Here is a 21,139-nt window from a genome sequence, read left to right as displayed (position 1 = left end):
CAGCTGTTCAGCTGGCAGCTTCCGGCTTTTGCTGGGCCTGCAGCATGGCCCATGGTGTGCTTCTATGTTCCTGTAGCTCCAAAACTAATTGTTGCAACAGAAGTCCTGATTCAAATTCCTACTCTCCACGTCACGCTGTGTTGGTCGGTCTCTGTACGACATGAAGGTCTCTCTAGTGGCCTGTCTCGATGCAGCTTGCTGTTCCTCTGGCCCTTCACACTGTACTCTTTACTGCCGCCATCTTGGAATCTGGATCCACAATAAACAACCAGATGTATCTTGGATACCAGGCAATCTTCTTCGTAAAGTTCACAGTCTTAAAAAACTCATGGAGGCACGTGAACCATGGCCGGAAGTGAAGTGCACTGGCATTTTATTTTTGTAGTAAGAGTCCTGTCCCCAGGAAAAAGGAACCCAAGGACCTGGGCTGTGATAGTAATCTAATTCAGGCCACCATATCTGTGAAGTGACTGTGCTCCAAGAAAAGCAAATGATTGACTAACTGAATTGTCATTCTAAAAGGGCCAAAAGGCATAGAGGAAGACCCTAGGTATGAAGAGACTGCTTGGATATTAGGGAAACCAAATTAGATCAAACAAAGATGTAGAACCTAAAAAAATTCTTCAAGTTAGAAAGAAAGGTGAAGTCAGTTTTAAAAGAGTACATAGAGTTTTAAAGAAATGCTTAATCATACATCTTGTTATCTTATTTGATGTGGCTTTTGCCATTCTTAGCAAAACTGGGTTTTTAAAGAGATGGTTGAGATAAGTTTTGTAAGTGTGACATTGATAAAATAGTATTATAAAAAACTTAAGACTTTTAATAAATTATAATTAGTTACATTGTTTTTGTGTACCTTTGAGTCAGAACTGACCGTAGCTCACCTTCCAGTAGGTTTTCAGGGGTAGTTAATTACACCAGAGGAGATCACCTATCTTTTTCCTGTAGAGCAGCTGGTGGATTTGGTTGCCATTGCAGTTCTTTACCATTAGGCCGGATCTCTAAAAATAGATGTTCCTTTTTAAACTATAACTACTTCATGTTAGTTTTTCCTATTTCTTTTTCAGCATTAAAGTATCAGCTGGAATCACTTTGCATTCAAAAAGCACATCTACGCAAGGACTTGATACTTGATTTGCAAAGCAGCAATGTCATCTAAGGAACAAGGACTCTTGTGTTATAATGGGGAAGTCCTTATCTTTCAGTTGTGCCAAGGAAAAGTTATTGATGAACTGGCTACAAAAACACCCACATTACATGTCAGAAGAATGGTTTTTAACAAAGGAACAAGGGCATTTGATCAGAAGTCCACTGGATTTTTGAGCATGGAGGAAGATAATTCTAATTTTAAAATCTTTTATTGTAGCTGTGTGTCAGACTTCAAAACTGGACTTACCTTCCCTTATGTTATGATACAGAGCAGTGAGAATAATGTTTTTAAATATTTTGTACTATTGCTTCACAGTACCAATAAGTTCATAAAGCAGTTGAGTTTTCAACTAGACTATGAGTTGAAGGACAGTTTATGGGTCCTTAATGGTCCTTTAGTTTTATGGAGACACAGCAAATCAGTTTACTGCATCTCTCCAAAAACACGCAAGGTTGTTAGTGTGCCAGTTAAGTTTTCTTCTATTGTATGGGCAGGGGACATTGTAAATCTAGGGACTGTTTTATTGGGATGTACCCAGGAACCTTCAAAATCAAATTGTGTTGTTTCGGATGCCAAATTTTCTGTCTATTCTCTTGATAGTCAAGAAATGCTACCTGACACATACATTATCCCTCATGTTTATAGCAGTGTTATAACTTCTGTGCATGTATGTGCAACTAAGCTAGTCAATAACCAATTAAGAATATCTCTGATTGCCCTCACTCGAAAGAATCAGCTGATTTTATTCAAGAATGGTATTCCTGAGAGCGTGTGCCAACTTCCATTTGGAGATCCTTGTAGAGTTCAACCTATGGATGCATATGGAGGAGACTCCTTTTACATTGTATCCTTCAGGTCCAATGATGCTTGCGCTGTTTGGAAAAAGAACTTTCAGGTACAGTGCTTATCATGATTGAATTGATGTAATTATAAGACTAAGACCTTTAAGCATTGCTCCTCTCCATAAAATTCATCTTGATGTCTTGTCATAAAAAAACAAAACAAAACAGTTTTTGGTTCTTTAAAAGGAAAAACCTATACATTAAGTAGTTCTGTTTTCTTAAATTTTGATTACATTACTACCTGATAATTATTTTGCCATATTGAATCTTAAAGCCTTTGAGTAATTTAGAAATATGTAATTATATAACTGTAATTATTATATTTGTTTTTTAATATAAATATTTCTAGATTTTTATTCAAGTGATAGTAATTAGATGCCTGGTTTTGCTTTACCTGTTGCGATCAAGTCATTTCTGAATCGGGTCAATCCCATGTGTTTCATAGTAAAACTGTGCTCTAAGGAGCCGTTAGGTGGAGTTTCACCTCCAACCTTTGATTAACAGCTGAGCATGTTAGCTGTTTGCACTGTCCCAGGACTATCTTTTCCACTTAAAATAAGATTATTAGTGCTGTGAATTCATAAACCTTCACAGAAAATTTAAATAATTCAGTTCAACTTATTAAAAGTTGTTAATTATCTATTTAAACTTCTCAGTTTCAGAAAATGAAATCTAGAGAAATTTCTTGAATTGTGTCATCGTCCTTCTGGAGATAATTGTTCTCCAAAATCAAGTTATATGTTAATTTTTGTAAGATCTGTCATTTGCAGACATGTGGGGTTTTTTGAAACTCAAATTGAGCTTTGAGCAAACATTTTCATCTTCCTATAGTCTTAATGCAAGGTTCAGAAATTGCTTTAAGATACTCACTGATAATGAATGTTCAATAACAGGTAAAAAGGCATGGAAATTGGAGTTGTCCCCACCAGTAATATTTGGCTTAAGATGTGTATTAGCTCATTTTGTGATGTGATCATAAATCAAGAAAAATAATCACTACTAGTAAAAAAGTCTGTTCCAATGATAGTTTGTTGTTGTATTGTTGTTAAGTGCTGTCAAGTCATAGATGTCTCATAGCGACCCTGTGAATGAAAGCCCTGAACACTTGTATAACTTTAATTATTTCTCCAAGTTCATAGAGTTTCCGGAGGTAAGCTATTTTGGAAGTGGATGCCACACCTGCTAACAAGCTTGTTTTAATCGGGGAGCTCCCCCAAACACTGTCCACCATGGGTGACCAATATTGCATTTGAAACATCGGTGTCACAGTGTTTAGCATCACAGCAACCACGAGTTACCTCTGTACAGCAAATCAACAAACAAGAGCTATACCACTTAGAAGAATGACAAAAAAACAATTAAAACCAGGCCTGAGGGCCACAGATTAAAATCACGCACCTTTGGCTTGGTAACATAACTTTCTGTCCACTAGGCCAACAGGGCTCTGTTGTCGTCATCGTTGTTGTTGTTAAGTGGTATAGAGTAATAATAGTTTAGCATGTTTAAATTTTTTCAAATCCTTATGCAACTTCAGATAAAAGACAAAACAAAGCACACCAATATTTTCTTGTATGTTCTCTAATAAAGAACGTAAGTATTCAAAAGGAAAATAATTGAAATGTTATCCTGTTCCATTTTACATCCAACAATATTGTACAAATTCATTTGCTTTTTCTTATGCTCCTTTGAAAGATAACATTTTCTGTCATTTTTACTTGCCTTTCCAAGGATTGGGAGGGGAAAAAAATGTGACAAAGCTTATAATCCTTACTAGGGCAAGAGTAGGAACAACACATTTCATCTTGAATTGAACACCTTGAATTCCCAGGTGGGTCATTTACTAGCGTTACCTTAAGGAATGTCAAAGTTCTTGTTGAAAGCATTTTCCTTCTTTAGGAAATTGTGAATTCTACCTCTGAGGGGTAGCATTAAAGAAAGTTACACAATCCCACAATAATTTAAAATTTATCTCAAGAATAGAGTTGATGTATTGAGCACTAATGACTATCAAGACTGGACAGGCGAGTTGTTTGATGACATCAAGGATATCATGCATGAAGAAAGCAAAAGGCCATTAAACAGGAAAGAAAGAAGGAGGGAAGGAAGGGAGGGAGGGAGGGAGGGAAATAGTTGTTAAAACAGATAATCTAAAACTTGCTTGTGGATGTATAATGTTGTTGTTGTTATGTGTCATTGAGTTGCCTGCGACCCAATGCGAACCTATGCACAGTAGCTTTGAACCTTTTCTTGTCCTGAGCTAGTCTCATTAATTCTGACACACCACCTCCCATTGCTCCAGTTACTGTGTAATAGCTAAGGCAAAAATAAATGATGTAATAAAATAGCTGATTATATAATTTCAAAGGACAGCTCAAGAAGACAAAGCAAAGAATAACAAACTGTGGAAAGACTTGGATTTAGAAAATGAAAAGGGCTTGTCATTTCTCAAGCTAAAATAATTAATGCTATACTGAATAATTCTGTGGGCAAACTATTGAATAGTGCAGGAAACATCAATAGAAGATGGACATAATACACAGTGAACCAAAAAGAATTTGTTAACAATGAAACATTTCTGGAAGTAGCATATGATCAAGAATCAATGATATTGAAAGAAATCTAAGTTGCAGTGAAGGTATTGGTGGGAAAAAAAAGGCTGCTGGAATTGATGGAATGCCATCAAATGTTGCAGTACTGGGAAGCATATGCTGGAAATCTGAATGAGAGTCAGCTGGAAGTGTTAGATTTTTGTGGTCATTCCAAAGCAAGAGAACTCCAAAATACCTGTGTTTTAGTCACTGTACAAAGACATCCTGTGTGTTTCATCTAAAGTTCATAACCCGTGATATGCAGATGACACATCCTGGTTTAGTGATAGTGAAGACTTGACCCACTAACTGATAAAGATCAAAGACAACAGCTTTTAGTATAAATTCTATCTCAGCAGACCATAAGCAACGTCTTCATAAAAGGAGAAAAGCAGATGCTGGACAGTGAATAAGGAAGACTAAAGAAGAATTCAGGTGTTTGAATTGTAGGGTGGTGGTGGTAGTGGTGGTGGTTAAGTGCCGTCAAGTCGCAGGAGACTCATAACAACCCTATGAAGGAGAGTCCTCAACGCTTGGGTGTCTTTTATCCTCCCTCCAGGTTCCTGGGGTTTCCGGAGGCAAGCTATTACAGAAGTGGATGCCACTCCTGCTTTCAAGCTTGTTTTAATCGGGGAGCTCCACCCCACTCTGTCCTCATTGGGTAACCAACCATTAGCACATTTGACACATCAGTGTCACAGAAAAATATTTAATATGCCATGGACTTGCAGAACAACTAACAGATGTGTTTTAAAAGAAGTACAGCCAGAATACCTCTTAGAAGGGACTGTGGTGAGAATTCACCTCACATATTTTGGGGTTGTTTTCAGTAGAGACCAGTCCCAGGAAAATGATTTGATAGAGTGTCATCAAAAAAGGGAAATACTCTCAAAGAGATGGATTTACATAGTGGCTGAAACACTAACATGGGAAGGATGGTGAAGATGACACAGTATCTACAAGTGTTTCTCTTTATATAGGGTCACTATGTATTTGGACCTGACTCCTCAGTATCTAGCAACAAGACTCTGGAGGCACACTCGGTTATCTGTCGATAATTGTTTCAGAACACCTCAATAAGTGTGCCAGTCTAGGAATTTTTTGGCAGGGGGTAGCAACGTGTCTTCATCTTTTACACTTGCATACTTAAAAAGTTAGGTATAGTTTATGGTAAAATAGTCGATTACATTAAAAGCAGGAAAATAAAGGCCAAGGATTTAGAAATAAAGGAGGAGGATCATAATGTCACAAAACCTAGGTTAAAGGAAATAATTTTATGTGAACAATTTAGCAGTTACTATAATAAATACATAATCATTTCACATTTCAAAGTTCAAGGAAACTTTTGCAACATTGAGCCTGAGACATATTCTGAGAGATTTTGAATAAGAAAAAGAATATGTAAAATGACATCTTGGAAAAAAAATGACATCTTGGGAAAAAAAAATGACATCTTGGAAAAGCTGTTTTATCCTTAAAGGAGACCAAGTAACAGAAGCAGTCATCTTTTTCCTATTTTAATACATAAAGGAATTAAGGCAGTTTCTAAAAATAGATAGAAAGCACCCAACCGTTGGTTAATTACAGGTAGGAAATCAAGCTTAGTGTGATCTCCTATTTGTCCTTCATAAATGGCCCCAGTGCAGTACTATACATAAGACAGATTTAATTGTACCCAGAATATATGATTAGCTTTATCTTAGACTCACTCTTTTGAATTGAAATGGTCTCTTTAAGTCTTTTGACAAAAATTTATATAGTAAGCATTTAAAAATAGAGATTATTGTCATATATACCTGACACCTAACATTTAGTTTGTAGACATGGTGATACATTCTAGAGCCGTGCTATCTAATTTGGTAACTGTTAACCACATGTGACCTTAAATGTGTTATAGATGTCAAATAAACATACATACTAGATTTAAAAGACTTGTTATTAAAAAAAGTATCTCAATGTTTCATTGGTTACATTGAAAATGGAAAATGATGGTATTTTGGATATATTGGGTTTAATAAAATATACTACTAAATGAATTTTACCTATTTCCTTTTACTACTATTAGGGAATTTTCTTTTACTTAATCCTAGAAATTTTAAAATTATATATGTGGCTGACCTGTATATGTATCACACAGCATTGTTCTAGATGGCAAATGTGTGGGCATGCATACACAACTCTATGATTTTTATTTACATGCCCAGGACTTCTTATTACTAATGTGTGTACATTACAGTCCATGATCCTCTTTGGTCAGGTGAATTGGGGATGCATTGTAAACAAATAAGCTACCTCTCTGTTGAAAAATCAGTGTTTTGGAAACTTCTAGGGGTGAGATTGATACTTAGTTATGTAAACAGAAGAGCAGTTGCTTCTCTTCTTGCTCTAATGTAATGCTGTAACTGTACTGTATGTTAGGATTCTGAAGCTTTTCTGCCTCAGGGAGAAGGGAGATCTAGAGCCTTTCCGCTTTGTGAATTTTTAAAAAGACATTTTCTTCTATTTTAAACTTGTAGTCTGATGTTCTTGTGTGAACTGACCCAATTATTTCATTAGACTGGGAGCATTATTCTAGGTTACCCAATTTTAGAGTCTATACCCTTTTATGTTTGGTGGCCTGGAAGTAAGAAGCAGCACTGTCAACCCAAAGGCATGCAGTTCAAATCTACCAGTTGCTCTGTGGGAGAAAGTTGGGCAGTCTCCTCCCATGCAATTTGCTGCCTCTGAAAACCTGCTGTAGGATTGGCTATTGGTCAGTTGTGACTATAGTACTTAACAACAACGAAGATCCTACAGTAGTTAATAGTAACACACCATGCTTTTCCTTGCCAGTGTTTAGATTATTAAGTTCTTTTTTTATTCTGCTTCAAGAATGTTTAAAATCTGTCTTTTGGTACCTTCTGATTGTTGTTGTTGTTGTTATATCCCATCAAGTCGTAGATGACTCATAGCGACCTTAAGAAAAAAAGATCTGATTACTTGTATAACTCTTTCATCGTTACTCCAAGTACTTAGAGTTTCCAGAAGCAAGCTATTTTGGAAGTGATGTCACTCCTGCTTCCGAGCCTGTTTTATTACGGAGGCTCTACCAAATACTGTCCAACATAAGTAACTATTACCGCATTTGAAACTTCAGTGTCACAGTGTTTAGCACCACAGCAACCACGCTTACCTCTGTACAACAAATGGACTGACCAGTGCTGTACCACTTATAAGAATGTTCGACCAGAAATAATTAAAACCAGGCCTGAGGGCCACAGATTAAAATCACTCAATGAGACTTGATTCTTTGGCCAGTTTTTGATCATTAGTGTCTATCTGCTAACACTTGTGGGAGTGAGAGTCATCTTTATTATAGATGATAAAATTTCCAGGATTTAGGGGTAAGAAGTACTAGAATTCAAACTAGATTGCAATAAATGCTTATGTTGAAATAAGGAACATACCAGTCATTGATAACATATTTTGTTATTGATACAACATTAAATCCAACTGCCATAAAGTTATTATAACTCCTTCTGCTTATCCCTCAATATCTTTATTTTTTTTATTAACTTTTGATGTCTACCAGTTTCATTACTTATTTGTAAGATTTAGGATAACAAATTGTAGTCACTTGAAACAAGAAGACTTAGTTTTTTACATCTGATTTATTTTCTTCTGTATTTTTCTCTTAACTCTCCCTTTAGGTTGCAATGAAGTGGGAAAAAATTATGTCACTACTGATTGATGACTTTATTGGAACTGGGACTGAACAGGTATTGCTACTTTCCAAGAGCTCCTTAAACTCAGATTGCCTGGCTTCGTTTAAAATGACAAATCTCGCCAACATAAACTATTCAGTAAGTTCTGTTTACTTTATATACTTTAAGAAACTTTTTAGAAAAGAAAAAGAAAAGAAGCATTTTAGAAAATTTAACTGCTTAAAAGCTTTATTTAGGAAAATTTTTTATTTTAATTGCAGCTTTAGCAAAAGTTTACAGAAAAGTTCTTTTTTAAGTAATTCAACTCTCTTGTTTTTTTAAATATTCATTCATTGTTGCACAGTTACCTCCTCCCCAGTCTTCTTTGTAATATACCTCTTTTTCTGAGCTACTGTTGTACATATAATGCCTAATCATCCATTCCTTTTAAATAGTTCCTTGTTTAAAAGCTTTTGAGGCACCATTTGAGTATTTGTGTTTTTATACACAGATTTTTGAATTTTAAGGATGCAGAGCTTGGATCTTTTAAAGAGGTACATTTCACTTCCTTTCAACATATGTTAAACACATTGGCTTTATGCCCCTGATGGTAAATTTGAAATACATCTGGTGGTCTCTAAAGGGACACTTAATATTGAAAGTTAACTTTATTGTTATTTCTGAATATAAGCCAATAAGCATGATAATATTGAGTTACATTATGGAATAAACTGAAGTGAAACTACCTTATTGAAGAAGTTGTCATTGATAAAGTCTTGAGGTAATATGCATAAAGGATATCATAACTCTAAAGTTTCAGACATATAAAAGATTCTTTCTGAACCTCATTTTTTAAAAAATTTGTAAAATGAAGATAAATCTTACTTTTAGCTCACTGTAATTTTGTGAAAATCCAGTTACCTGATACTTTATAATGCACTATTCAAACATTAGGTGGTAATATTAGTCATAGTAATTTGTTTCTAGGTAAAGGAAGATAATGAGAAAAAGATACATGTAATTTTCCTTTTGTAAAATAGCATACAACCTGGAAAATTGCTCTGTGAGTGGAAAAACTTGTATAATCTTAATCTTCTAAAGTTTCAGTTTGATACTTGTTTGAAGTTTTTTATTTGTTTATTAGAGTGATACGTTGGATTGCAATGAAGATAGTTTAATTGATGATAGCAAGAAGGATTCTCATTCTTTGGTGATTCTAGCTCTGGAAAGAAGATTGAAGGTTAGTTTTGGTGCCAGATTTTTGCTCTTTTCTTTTTTCATAGTGCTATTATATATAGAGTAAAAGTTACTGAATGAAAAGTCTGTTACACAACTCAGTGATTGGAAAAAGAAATAGAATTGCAAAGACATTTTAAGTCTGTAGTGCCTATGTAAAAACTCTTGTGGCACTACTTATAAATGTATATCATTTAAAAATACCTTTTTGTAGTAAGATTGTATAGATTTAATAAGCTTCATAAGATAATAGACAAGAAACTCAATTTTGGAAGTATATTCTTTCAGGTCTGTAGCATTTCTATACCATAGGATTTCTTGTAAAGCAGCAGCATTCTAAAGATGAAGTTAACCACAAAGTAATTTCCCTGAGAAAGTTTTGAAGTTTTCCAAATGTAGAAAGGTAATGCACATTCACTGTACACTATTCAGACCATGCACAGAAATATTAAAAAAAGAAAATAACAATTACCTTTGATTGCCAACCTCTGTAACCAATTTTTACATTTTAATATGAATGTTCTTAAAGAATTATGAGCATATGCAAATTTACAGAGAAATGTGATTGTACAATGCATTTTTATTACATATAAAATTTTCACATATAGAGAAAATTTGTTTTCAATCTAACCCCTACTCCTACCTCTCTTTCTTATTTCCATTGAGTCAAAATCAACTCAGGACCGACCTCACATTGGGTTTTTCCATAACTATAAAGTGCATGGGAGGAAATTTGCTCATCTTTCTCACAAGGAGCCACTGGTAGATTCAGACTACCTGAAAATTTTACCTTTGGATTAGCAGCACATTTCCGTGCACACTGTGCCACCATAGCTCCCTTTTGGATTCATGGAAGTTTTTATGTTATATGTTCTTCTGCATGTGTAATGTTGTGGGTTTACTAAGTGAATTCTGACTCATAATTCTGGCCCATGTATGTACAGTGAAAAATGCTATGTAGAATAGTCAGGAAATAAGGAGATACATTGCAGTAGGAAAATCTTGGTTAGGGACCTTTTGAAATTATAGATGAGTAGTGAGGTTAGTTGAGGACTAAGGTGCATGTGATTCAAGCCAAAGTCTTTCCAATTATATGCTACGCATCTAAAAGCTGGACAATGAATAAGGATGATAGAAAAAGAATTGACGCCTTTGAGCTGTGGTATTGGAGAAGAGCACTGAACAGCCTATGGACAGCCAAGAGAATGAATACAAATGTGTTGGAGAGGGTGCAGCCATAGTTCTTTTTGGAGGAAAGAATGATGAGGCTTCGCCTCACATACTTTGAACATGTTTCTAGGAGGTGCTACTCCTTGGAGAGGGACATGATTTTGAGAAGGGTGGAGGGTTGGTGAAGGAAAGACTCTCAACCAGGTGGATTGACTCAGTGACTGCTGCAGTGGGCTCTTGTGTGTCAGAAAGTGTGAGGATGGTGCAGGACAAGACTGGGTTCAGATCCTTTGTTCATAGGGTAGCTATTAGTAGTACTTGACTCAGTGACACCTAACAACAACAAACAAGAGTTTTCAAGGCTTTGACCTTTCAGAAGCAGCTCAATAGACCCTCCTTTGAGGCATCTCATAGTGTGTTTGAACCACCAATCTTTCAGCAAGTGCTTGAGTGCTTAGCTATTTGCACCACCCAGGGACAATGAAAGGAACCACAAAATAAGACTTAGTGCCATGCAATATAGTGGTTTTTGGTTTGAGGTGGATGGGTGGAGTAGAGCACTGAACATCTGATGGACAGCCAAGAGAACGAATAGATATGTCTTAGAGAGGGTGCAGCCAACTTTGTAGAGAAGAAAAGGCAAATATTGCAAAACATAGCTCGTAGAAAAGTTATGGAAAGGTAAACCACCTGTTGTCTTTGCAAATTGTGACTAAGGATCCCAGATGTAATGGTGAAGTTGTTTTTCTTTTCTTAGAATTTACATATTTTACCACCTAACACTTCTTTTACTTCCGTAATTTTATAGTAAAAGTTTGCAACATAATTCCATTGACTAGTCTACTGATTTCATCTTTATTTTGAGGTAAGTGTTGTGATGAAGAGAGGAGGGGGAAAAGAATACCAGTGATGCTTTCAGAGGGTGCATTTTTAATCTGTCCACACATTTCTCTCTTTTACTACATACCCCTCTAGCAGCCTTGAATTACTCAGTGTGTGAGCGCTGGAATGTGAATGATGTAGAGTCCATAGAACTAGGTCAATGTATAAAATTTTAAAATGTTAGTTACACCCTTTACATACATTGTGCCGTGAAATAAGAGAGGTGGCGAATTCAGCCCACGACATCCATTCACTGATAACAAAAGACCCCAAAAGAATTTACCTGCTGCTTCCCTGAAAAAATTACATTTATAAGAGAGGAACCCAAAAGGAAATGCCTCTTTTGCTTTCCTGTCTAGAAAAACTTGTTAGATTACAAACTAGCTTAACACTTAAACAGTCTTAAGTTTCTAGCAGAAATGAAATCCTGAGGTTTCCAATAGTGTAATAATTCTGCAAGTAAACCAGTATAAAATTTAAAAAAAGAAAAAACTCAAAAACTGGCTCATGAGGGTTTTAGCTTTAGTGCTAAAATCTATTTATCTGGTATACTAAAAAAGAATGGATTACACAATGTTTCATTCAGTGTGAAAATACATTTTTATAGCAGTTAGGAGTCAATCTGAGTACTGGGGTTATTATTAGAAAAATGAATGTATGACTTTTTGGACTGTTGCACACTTGAAAGTTTTACTGCAAAGATGATTGTGAATAGAGGATTTAAAACCGTTTGAAACTAAAAGTGATCCTTTCTATTCAGGATGCTGTCTACTTTTGTGGATACCCTGTATTTGAAGCTGAACTTACTTCAGTAATAAGCAAAACAGTTTTCTTGTGGGCCTGGGAATGTGGGTAGGCGTTAGTTTTATTCATATTGATTCTAGTTACTTTTGTTTCAGTACTGCTGTAATAAACTGACATTCTCTCAATTTGACATGTATATTCTTTAGTGTAGTCATTTGATGTGTTCTTTCTCTTTCAAACAAAAAAAAAATACAGGTTTTCTTTTTTAATTAGAGACTTAAAATTTACAAATAAGACAGTTTTTCTTTAAGAAATGTTCTCTCTTTCACAGTACAAAAGTGAATTGGTAAGTAACAGAAAAAGTGCTTCATGAATGAATGGTATGACAGTTTCCATTTGAAATTTTCTGAGTGACTATTTTTTTCTCCTTTACAGACTGATTTGGCTTCTATTCACAATTTACAGCAGCATCTCTTGCTTAAGGAAAAAATTATTTTCAAATCTTGCCAAGCTTTAATAAACTTGGTTCAAGGGAAAACTGGTCCACCATCAAGTACAGAGGAGGTAAAGTTTGTCCTCTAAGCATTTTATTATTTTATGAGTTGAAAATTTGCAAGGTACTGAAGCATTATTTAAATTGAATGTATTAGAAAATGCTGCTGCTCAGAGGATATAGAAGAAAATTGGCAGGAATTATAATATATGACATCCAATTTATGACTTTGTAAAATATTTGATTAAGAAGCCAATATTTTACCAATTTGCACATGATTCTATCACATATTAAAGTGTCCATTTTCTGGAACCTGGAGAAAAGGAAAGACTTTTGTCTAAAAAAATTTACTGTTAAATAATTTTTCTTTATATGGATAGTATTAAAATCACTCCTAAATGAATTATGTATTTCCTGACTTTTTAAAATATACTGAGCATTATTTTACCAAGTATTGATGGTAATGTAATGCCATCATTTGTGTCCAGTTTTTCAGTCTGTTATAATGTTTACTTTAAGGATATTTATTCTTGTAATAAATGCTTTTAAATTGCTGTGCTCTTGTACCCCTATAACTCCTTTGTTATATTTTTGCTTTCTTTTTTTCTTGTGTTTGATGATTCGAAGAACTTCCTTAGGTGCCTTATAATTAGATCTACTAGTTCAGCAATTTTTAAAATAAGCAAAAACTGTTCAGACTTTTAAAAGTCTGTGTGTTAGTAAATGTAAGAAACCCTACTGGCACAGTGGTAATGCACTTGTCTGATAATCAAAAGGTCATTGGTTTGAACCCAGCAGTTGCTCTGTAGAAGAGAGAGATGTGGCTGTCCATTTCCATAAAGATTCCAGCCTTGGAACTGCTGTGGGGAAGTCCTATAGGGATCACTATGAGTCGACTGAATAGGCAGCAGGTTTTGAGTTTTTATGGAGATTAATAGCTCCATTCAGAGAACAAGAAAAGCTGGTGGGACAGATGGTTAATGTTGCTTTTAATTCTTTCAAGCCACTATGTGTTCAGCTCTGACTTCTTTTTAGATTGAGAAGTCATATAACAGTCTAGGCCTCCTGCTTATATTTAAGTTGAGCAATATGAAGGTTTTGGCCTAAACTATGTTAAAATATCACAAAAGTACATGGGACTGCTTTCTTATATTACTAATTCTAATTTCTTGAGAAACCTTACAAAAGGCATTTTTAAAGTATCCTCATTTTCCTTTTCCTACCCTAGTTTGTCCAGTATTTTTAGAAAAGGGAAGGAATGTTTAAAAATTCTTGAGTTGTAACTACTATGTGCAGCTCACCTTTGCATTGTTCCTTAATTAATTTTGAAAGCAACCTGGTAAGTAAAGAACATGTAATCTGGTTTCAGATGGGTAACTGGCATTAGACATCACAGCCACTGGCAGAAGTGAAGTGTTAGATTCTAAAAATATGTTTAGTCTGCTACACTGTAATGTGTATATATTTTTCTCAGTAATTACCACTAAGAGAACAGAATAATTAAGATTGTCCCTGGGCCCTGGAACAAGTCTGTTTCAATTCTAATCCCAGTTGTGCCACTTGCCGGCTGTGTGAAGTTGGACAAGTTTCCTAATCTCCCTGTGCCACATTCCTTATTGGAAAATGTAATTAGTAACAGTGCCAACCCAGAGTACTAGGATTATTGTGAATAACATCTAGAATAGTAACAAGCTTATAGTAAGCACTCAGCAGTTACTATATATTACTATCGTTGTTGTTGATTGCCTTTGAGTAGCACAACTCATATAGCAGCCCTGTGAACAAAAGGGCAGAAGCCCCTGTACAACCATTGACATTTATCAAAGTTCATAGAGTTTCTGGAGGAATGTTGTTTAGGAAGTGGATGCCTCTTTCTAAAGTCACTATAAATCCATATTGAGACTAAAATATCAGTAATCCATAAGCATTTCAAAGATAGTTTAAGCAGTTTTATTCATGTTATTCATTGTAAGTTGCTAGTCAAGTTTGATTATATTGTTTTTTATTTAGATAAACCTTGACATACCTGGGGTTATATACTGTCAATTTATTTTTAAAAGCGGACTCCAAGTTACTTCCCTACTGACTCTACTTTGGACATCCTGTCTTGTTTCCAATCATGTTTCTTGTTCTGAGATGTGTCTGTATTGGTTAATTATATAGAAGTTATATTTCAGTTGATAATATGATATATACATTAGATGTTACCTTTAAATGTCTAGGCTCTAGGATCTGTCCAAAAGCAGATTGCTGATTTCCATTTTTCTTTAGTTTTGCTGCATTCAGTACAATTTTTTTGTAATCAATTATTCATTTAAACATGTTTTTCAATAAGGCATGTCTTGTTCATTTTTGTGGAGAAAAAGAAAATCCTGTGTATACCTTTGATGATAAGTTACCAGACAATTTTAAAGATTCAGAACATCTAATAGAAAAGATATGGTATCGTGTAATGGATGATAGCTTGGTTGTTGGAGTGAAAACCACATCGTCTTTGCAAATGTAAGTAAAAGTTTTAATGATGAAATACAATAAAATAAAATGTAAGCTACATAAATATTCCTAATATGGAGTGCATGGGTGGCGCAAAGTACCTAGAAAGTTGGTAGTTCAAAGCCACATAGAAGAGCCTTGGCAGAAAGGCCTGACAGGCTTTTTGTGGAAGGTTACAGCCTTGAAATCCTATGGAACACAGTTGAACTTTGCACACATTGGATCACCATGAGTTGGAATCGCCTTGATATAACATCTGGTTTGGGTTTGTTTTTGGGTGGGTTTTGTTTTGTTTTGTTTAAATTAATACCCATGTTAAAAAATTTTTTTTTCAAACTGACATCTTTGTTCCTCAGTAATTTGGAGAGGTCCCTGGCAACAGACTTTCCCAATGTAATACTCCTAATCTCTTGATTGTTGGTCTAAGAAATATGAAATCATTGACAATTTCATTCTTTTCTCCATCTATCATGATGTTTCCTTTTGGTCCAATGGTCAGGACTTTTGTCTTCTTAATGTTGAGACTTAGATCTTCAGCAGCAAGCATTTCAAGTCCTCATCACTCTCAACGAGCAAGACTCTGTCATCTGCCTAACACAGGTTGTTGTTGATTCTTCCTCCTCTTGTGATGCCACATTTTTCTTCAGAGTTCCATTTTTCTTAATGTTAACCATAGTTTGTTATGACAGGACAAATGTCTTTGCAACTTTATTAGTGGATCCCAAATAATTTTTGAAATGAGGATTTCTTTGTTAGTGAATGTTTAAGCTTTTTTGATCTGGTCGATGAGGATATAGATTTTCTCGTTTCTTTCATATTAACTAATTGCAGTTATAAAACCGATCTTGCATTCATGAAGCTAAACCCAAAATTCTTCCAATATCTTTTTGTGTGCTGCTGGAGTAGATTTATTAACATTTGATATATTACTGGATCATGTGTGTCCTGAAAATTTAGACTTAGAAATGGGATCAGACTAAAGTTTGAATTTTTGGTTTAACAAGAATACTTGGTAGATAGTGTTTCAGTCTTCAATTGTGAAGAATTTAAGGTCTAATACTTTTGATTTTGTGATGTTAGCGTTGCCTAATTCCTTTGTTTCATTAGGATTGGCAAAATAATAAGACAATTCTCATCAATTACTTGTTGGTAGGTGCTTTTAAGCCTACACCTCCATAGTGATCCTGTATACTACAAACTTAGCCTCAGAAGAAGTTTGAAAGTTGGAAACCAGAATGTGAACACAAGAGAAGCTCGTTTCTTAATGGTGGTTATCTATAGGCTTTTTTTGTGGGCAGGGTTTGGAAATGTGTTTTTTGTTAAGAGATGAAACAGCACAGTTCATATTGATAACTTCTAGTTCACACTCTAGATTTCAGAGTTTTCACTTAAACTCACCAATCCTGTGTCTATCTCCTTTTCCACCATGGTGAAAATGTCATTTCTTAGTTGCACCAGCATAATTACTCATTTGCTTTATTCCCCTCTATATGTGCATTATTCTTGGAATAGCCGTACCAACAATTTAATTACTGAAAGTTACTTAACATTTCTTTGAGATTGATTTTGTTCTTAGATTCTAACCTCATATGTATGTACAGGGAATTTCCTAGATGCTAAGCTCCCCATTGTGGTTCTATCACTATTCTTTATCACCTATTTTTACTTGAAAAATTTTGGCAATGTTGGATTATATGTTTTAAAGCCCGCATCATATGTATAATTTGTTAGAAATACAAATCTGTAAAGAATTGCTGAGGGATAAACAATATTTTCCGTTCAAAAGCAGATTTACTGAAGTCATTTATTGGATTATCAAATACCATTTTTAGTTTAGGAGTGTTTGCATTCTAAACTCTTATCAAAATAGACTTTGTTGTTTTTAAAATAAGTTTATTTTCTCCTTGTTTAAGAGGAAAAAAAACCCCAACCAACCTTATCATAAAATCCAGATATTTTACTATTCTTATATATTAAAGAGAGCCATGGTTTTTGGTTTTTAGTTTAAATTGGAGTGTGAAAGGACTGGACGCAATGTGTGGATGGCCGAGTTTAACTTCTATTCAGGGAACTGTCTCCATCAATAATATCCATAGTATCGTATAAATAGCTGCATAGTCAGGCCTGCCACCCCACATGCTCCTGCACCTAAGATTTACTAATCATTGCGTCTGATGTTTGTAGCAAGACTTACAGACTTTTCCCACATTGTGAGGTTTATTAAGGAAATAGGTTGGAGAATGGAGGAGACAAAGAATATCTCACAATGCAAGTGCAGATTTAGTACAGAAGTCCCAAGTCAGATTAAAAACCCTCAATTCCTCAATTCGTGAAAGTCTAAGTACAATTCAACAGCATACATGCAAGAAGCCTCTGATTTCTTCAGTCATCCAGCAAACTTGACCTCAGAGCAGTTATAAGTTAGCTTTTCCTTCAATTATCCAGTAAACAGAATCTTTAACTGTGACCTTTATCTCCAGGGTTCCTCTGGTTACATCTTGCCAGTCACTTCAGCAACATGGTCGCCTCTCAGAGTGTGGAACGTGCTCTCTTACAGGTGTTGGTGATTTGCAAGATCATGTATATGGAGTTAGGGAGCTGGAGACCATCCCCTAATGGGGGCTAGCACAATGGCTAGAAAAGCCATTTTTTTCAAGTGTTCTGGCACCCCATAGAGAAATTACTTCCTTGGCTTGTCTATTTTAAGGGAAATGCTGTTAAAGGATCCTTAAAACGGAGAGATTTAGTCTTCATTTTCTGATATATTTTACATTCAAAATGTCTCCTAGGAAAAAAAGATCATGAAAATAATTCTTTGCTTTAATTGATATTTAATAATTTAGCTTAATGAACTTGTATACTATAACCAATCTCTCTGAATTACTTACAGATCTCTGAATGATATAACTCTATGGCTGTTACTGGATAAAGCTTATGGCTCCAGTGTTCTGCTAAAGTGTCAGAACAAAGTGATTAAGTTAAATAGAGATCCTTTGCCAGCATCAGCTTTTTTACCACCTGAAGGAGGATCAGAGGCAAAAAGGATCAAGTTGACCCTTCTTCGTGAAGACAAGAAAAGCTATTGTCAACAACCATCTAAAAAAGATTATATACAAACAATTACTGCTGTAACTCCTCTGTCACCACTTTTAGCACTCATTAATTTCTGTTGCATTGTGCTGCTGCAAATTAGGAAGAGAAACAATGGTAACTATTCAGAAGATCATTATATTCCTTGTGGCAGACTTCTTATAAGACTGGAGGATATTTCAATGGGGAAGTACCTAGTGACATTTCCAGAACCTAAATCTACAGGTAACTTGTGGTTGGCAGTTTTTAGTCATACGCTTAATTGAATCTGAAAATTTTAAGAAACAGAGATTAGATCTTCTGACATTTTTTTTCCCTCATAGAACACATAGAAGATATTTTTACACTTCTTTCAGCATTGGACAGATTTTGTTTTCACGTCACATCATCTGATCGTACCCTGACTTCAATGCAGACATGGTTCTTAAAATACATGCAATGTGAGGTAATCAAAGAATTTCCAGAAATCTGGTTCTCTAAAAAGCCAGGAAGTTTTTATGGGTCACTCTTCAACTGGAAACAAAGGACACCATGTGAAGGAATTTTAATAGTATATTGCAGGTAATGTACAACACAGTGGACTAAGTTCAGAGAACTTGGTGTGCATAGACGGGGCAAATGTGTAGTCCAGGAGTGACATCTATGATGATGTTGTTATGACTTCTGAATTATTTTGGCACTATTTTAGTCATTATCTAGGGTGACACAAAGGGATATTTTCCATCCTCATTTAGAAAATGAAGATATGTTTTTATTTTGTATTTGTTTTAAACTTTTTTTTTCTATTGAATAGGACCTAATAATTTCTTTTTTGCGATTTTTTTATTTTGAGATTTTAATGAAAGTTTATAGAGAAGTTGGATTTTCATTCATTCATTCATTGTTGCTTATTTTCCTCCCTACCCACCCCCGTCAGTTTAGTTTTCTCTTTGAGAAAAAATTCTTTCATTGTTACACAATATCCTGTGCCCCCTCCCCCCTCACTGGTCCACCTTGCTAAGCAGCTCTTATTCTGGACTGTTGTCATGCAACTAATACCTAATCACATATTCTTTTTAAACAGTTCTTTTCCTCATCTGTTTCAATGCAGTATACATTATTTATCCCTTCTTTTCTTAGTTTTTCCCGAACTCCCATGTCAGTGTTTTTTTATAACAGTGGCATTATGCAGTATTTGTCCTTTTATGACTGAGATTATTTCACCCAGCATAATGTCCTCCAGGGAGGGTCACCCATTTGGTATATTATTTTATGAGTTCCTTGTTTTTCAGTGCTGTGTGATATTCCATTGTGTGAATATACAGCTTCTCTATCCATTCATTTGTTGATGGGCACTTGGATGTTTCCATCTCTGCTGTTACGAACAACACACCAATAAACATAGGTGTGCACCTAATAATTGCCTCTTTCCTGTCCCATAAAATGAAATTTATTATTCAGAAGAAAAACATAATCTGAAAGAATCCTGGTTAATATTAACTGACTTGATAAAGAATATGTTTATTTTACGACACCTGTCTGAATTTTACCAATGATCATGTGTATTATTGGTTATATTCATTGTTAGAGTAATTTAAATTAATTTTAATTTATTGTTGTTGTTTTTGTGTGCAGTGGGGTCAGAACCAACTCATAGCTGACCATCGAGTGGGTTTTCAGTGGCAGTTAATAACATGGGAAGAGACTGCCTATTCTTCTCCTGCCGAGCAACTGGTGCTACATTATATTTTACATGACTGCTTAGTGCCATCCTGATATTTACAATATGGTCTTTCTTTTTTATTCCAGGAATCAAGCTGTTTTGTTCCAGTGTCTTCATTATCTCATTAGAGTTCTCCCAATAAACTGTTCCTTCAAAAAGCTAAGATCAGGAAGTGAGGATTTCTTAATTGATCGTTTGGCATTAACTTTGGAGGAGGAGCTGCGTACCATTACTAGTTATCTTTCTTCAGCCTTAGCTGAGATTGAAAGCAGCTTTTCCCAGCAGTATGAAGCAGACAGAAGTCAGAGCAATCCCATTGTGGCTTCTTTATCAGACAGGGAGGAAAGAATCCGCCAATACAGAAAAGAACTTCAGAGAGAAAAGAAGCAAATCACGTTGGCAATGAACCTAAAAGTGAGTGCCATTCTTTATAGAGAAATTAATTTGAAAATAGCTGAAGTTCAGCTGAAATCAAACTTAAACATACAGAAGTTGGCCAGTCTATAATTAAAATCTAAATTTTATTTTACTTTAAAATATATTTCCACTGCTAGCAAACTTTGGTTCCATTTGTTTTCATTTTATTTTATATGCCTCCTTTGTAAAAATAACAGTTGAGGCATTTTTGTAGTGAAACGTTGGTTTTGATAACCCAGGAAACAATATGCCTCAGATCAGTGGGCATTTCACAATGTCTAGACACTTTAGTTGTCAGGATGTGTGTGTGTGTGTGTGTGTGTGTGTGTGTGTGTGTGTGTGTAAGTAGGTGGAGCTCAGGAATGCAGCTAAACATCCTGCTGTGCATAAGACAGCCCCTTACAGTAGAGAAGTATCCTAGCCAAAGTGTCAGCAGTGCCAAGCTTGACAGAAGAGGTTAGAACAGTATTTTAGTATAACTCTTTTTTTAAGAAAGTAAGCACTTTTTATTGTATTCTGCTTAGTGGAACCTAATATATAAAAATCAACTTATAAAAATCAACTTCAAACAGAGAAATTAAGCTAGGATGATAGGATTTACAATATTTTCTGTAAACATCAAACTTCCATGGAAATTTAACTGGAAGAA

At 35.1% G+C, this 21,139-nt stretch overlaps 1 protein-coding gene across 1 annotated transcript; it reads left to right on the top strand.

Moving 5' to 3' along the window:
* Nucleotides 1-1,148: 1,148 nt before the first annotated feature.
* On the top strand, nt 1,149-20,580 carry FANCB (Fanconi anemia, complementation group B). Its single transcript, XM_006892385.1, has 8 exons — nt 1,149-2,045; nt 8,270-8,422; nt 9,408-9,503; nt 12,731-12,859; nt 15,124-15,290; nt 18,172-18,596; nt 18,695-18,932; nt 20,160-20,580. The coding sequence occupies exons 1-8, from the start codon at nt 1,149-1,151 to the stop codon at nt 20,578-20,580; spliced, it is 2,526 nt and encodes an 841-aa protein (XP_006892447.1).
* The last annotated feature ends 559 nt before the right edge of the window (nt 20,581-21,139 follow it).

The sequence above is a fragment of the Elephantulus edwardii genome, unplaced genomic scaffold, assembly GCF_000299155.1.
Source record: "Elephantulus edwardii isolate Elephantulus edwardi_28Jun2011 unplaced genomic scaffold, EleEdw1.0 scaffold00115, whole genome shotgun sequence".
Lineage (NCBI taxonomy): Eukaryota > Metazoa > Chordata > Mammalia > Macroscelidea > Macroscelididae > Elephantulus > Elephantulus edwardii.
The sequence above is the reverse complement of the archived record's forward strand: the minus strand, read 5'-3'. Positions and strand labels throughout refer to the sequence as shown.

Bases quoted from the DNA above. Each gene is read 5' to 3' on its own strand.
- FANCB (XM_006892385.1), top strand. From the start codon at position 1,149: ATGTCATCTAAGGAACAAGGACTCTTGTGTTATAATGGGGAAGTCCTT. The intron at 2,046-8,269 runs GTACAGTGCTTA...CTCTCCCTTTAG, and splicing joins TTTGGAAAAAGAACTTTCAG to GTTGCAATGAAGTGGGAAAA. The intron at 18,597-18,694 runs GTAACTTGTGGT...TTTCCCTCATAG, and splicing joins TCCAGAACCTAAATCTACAG to AACACATAGAAGATATTTTT.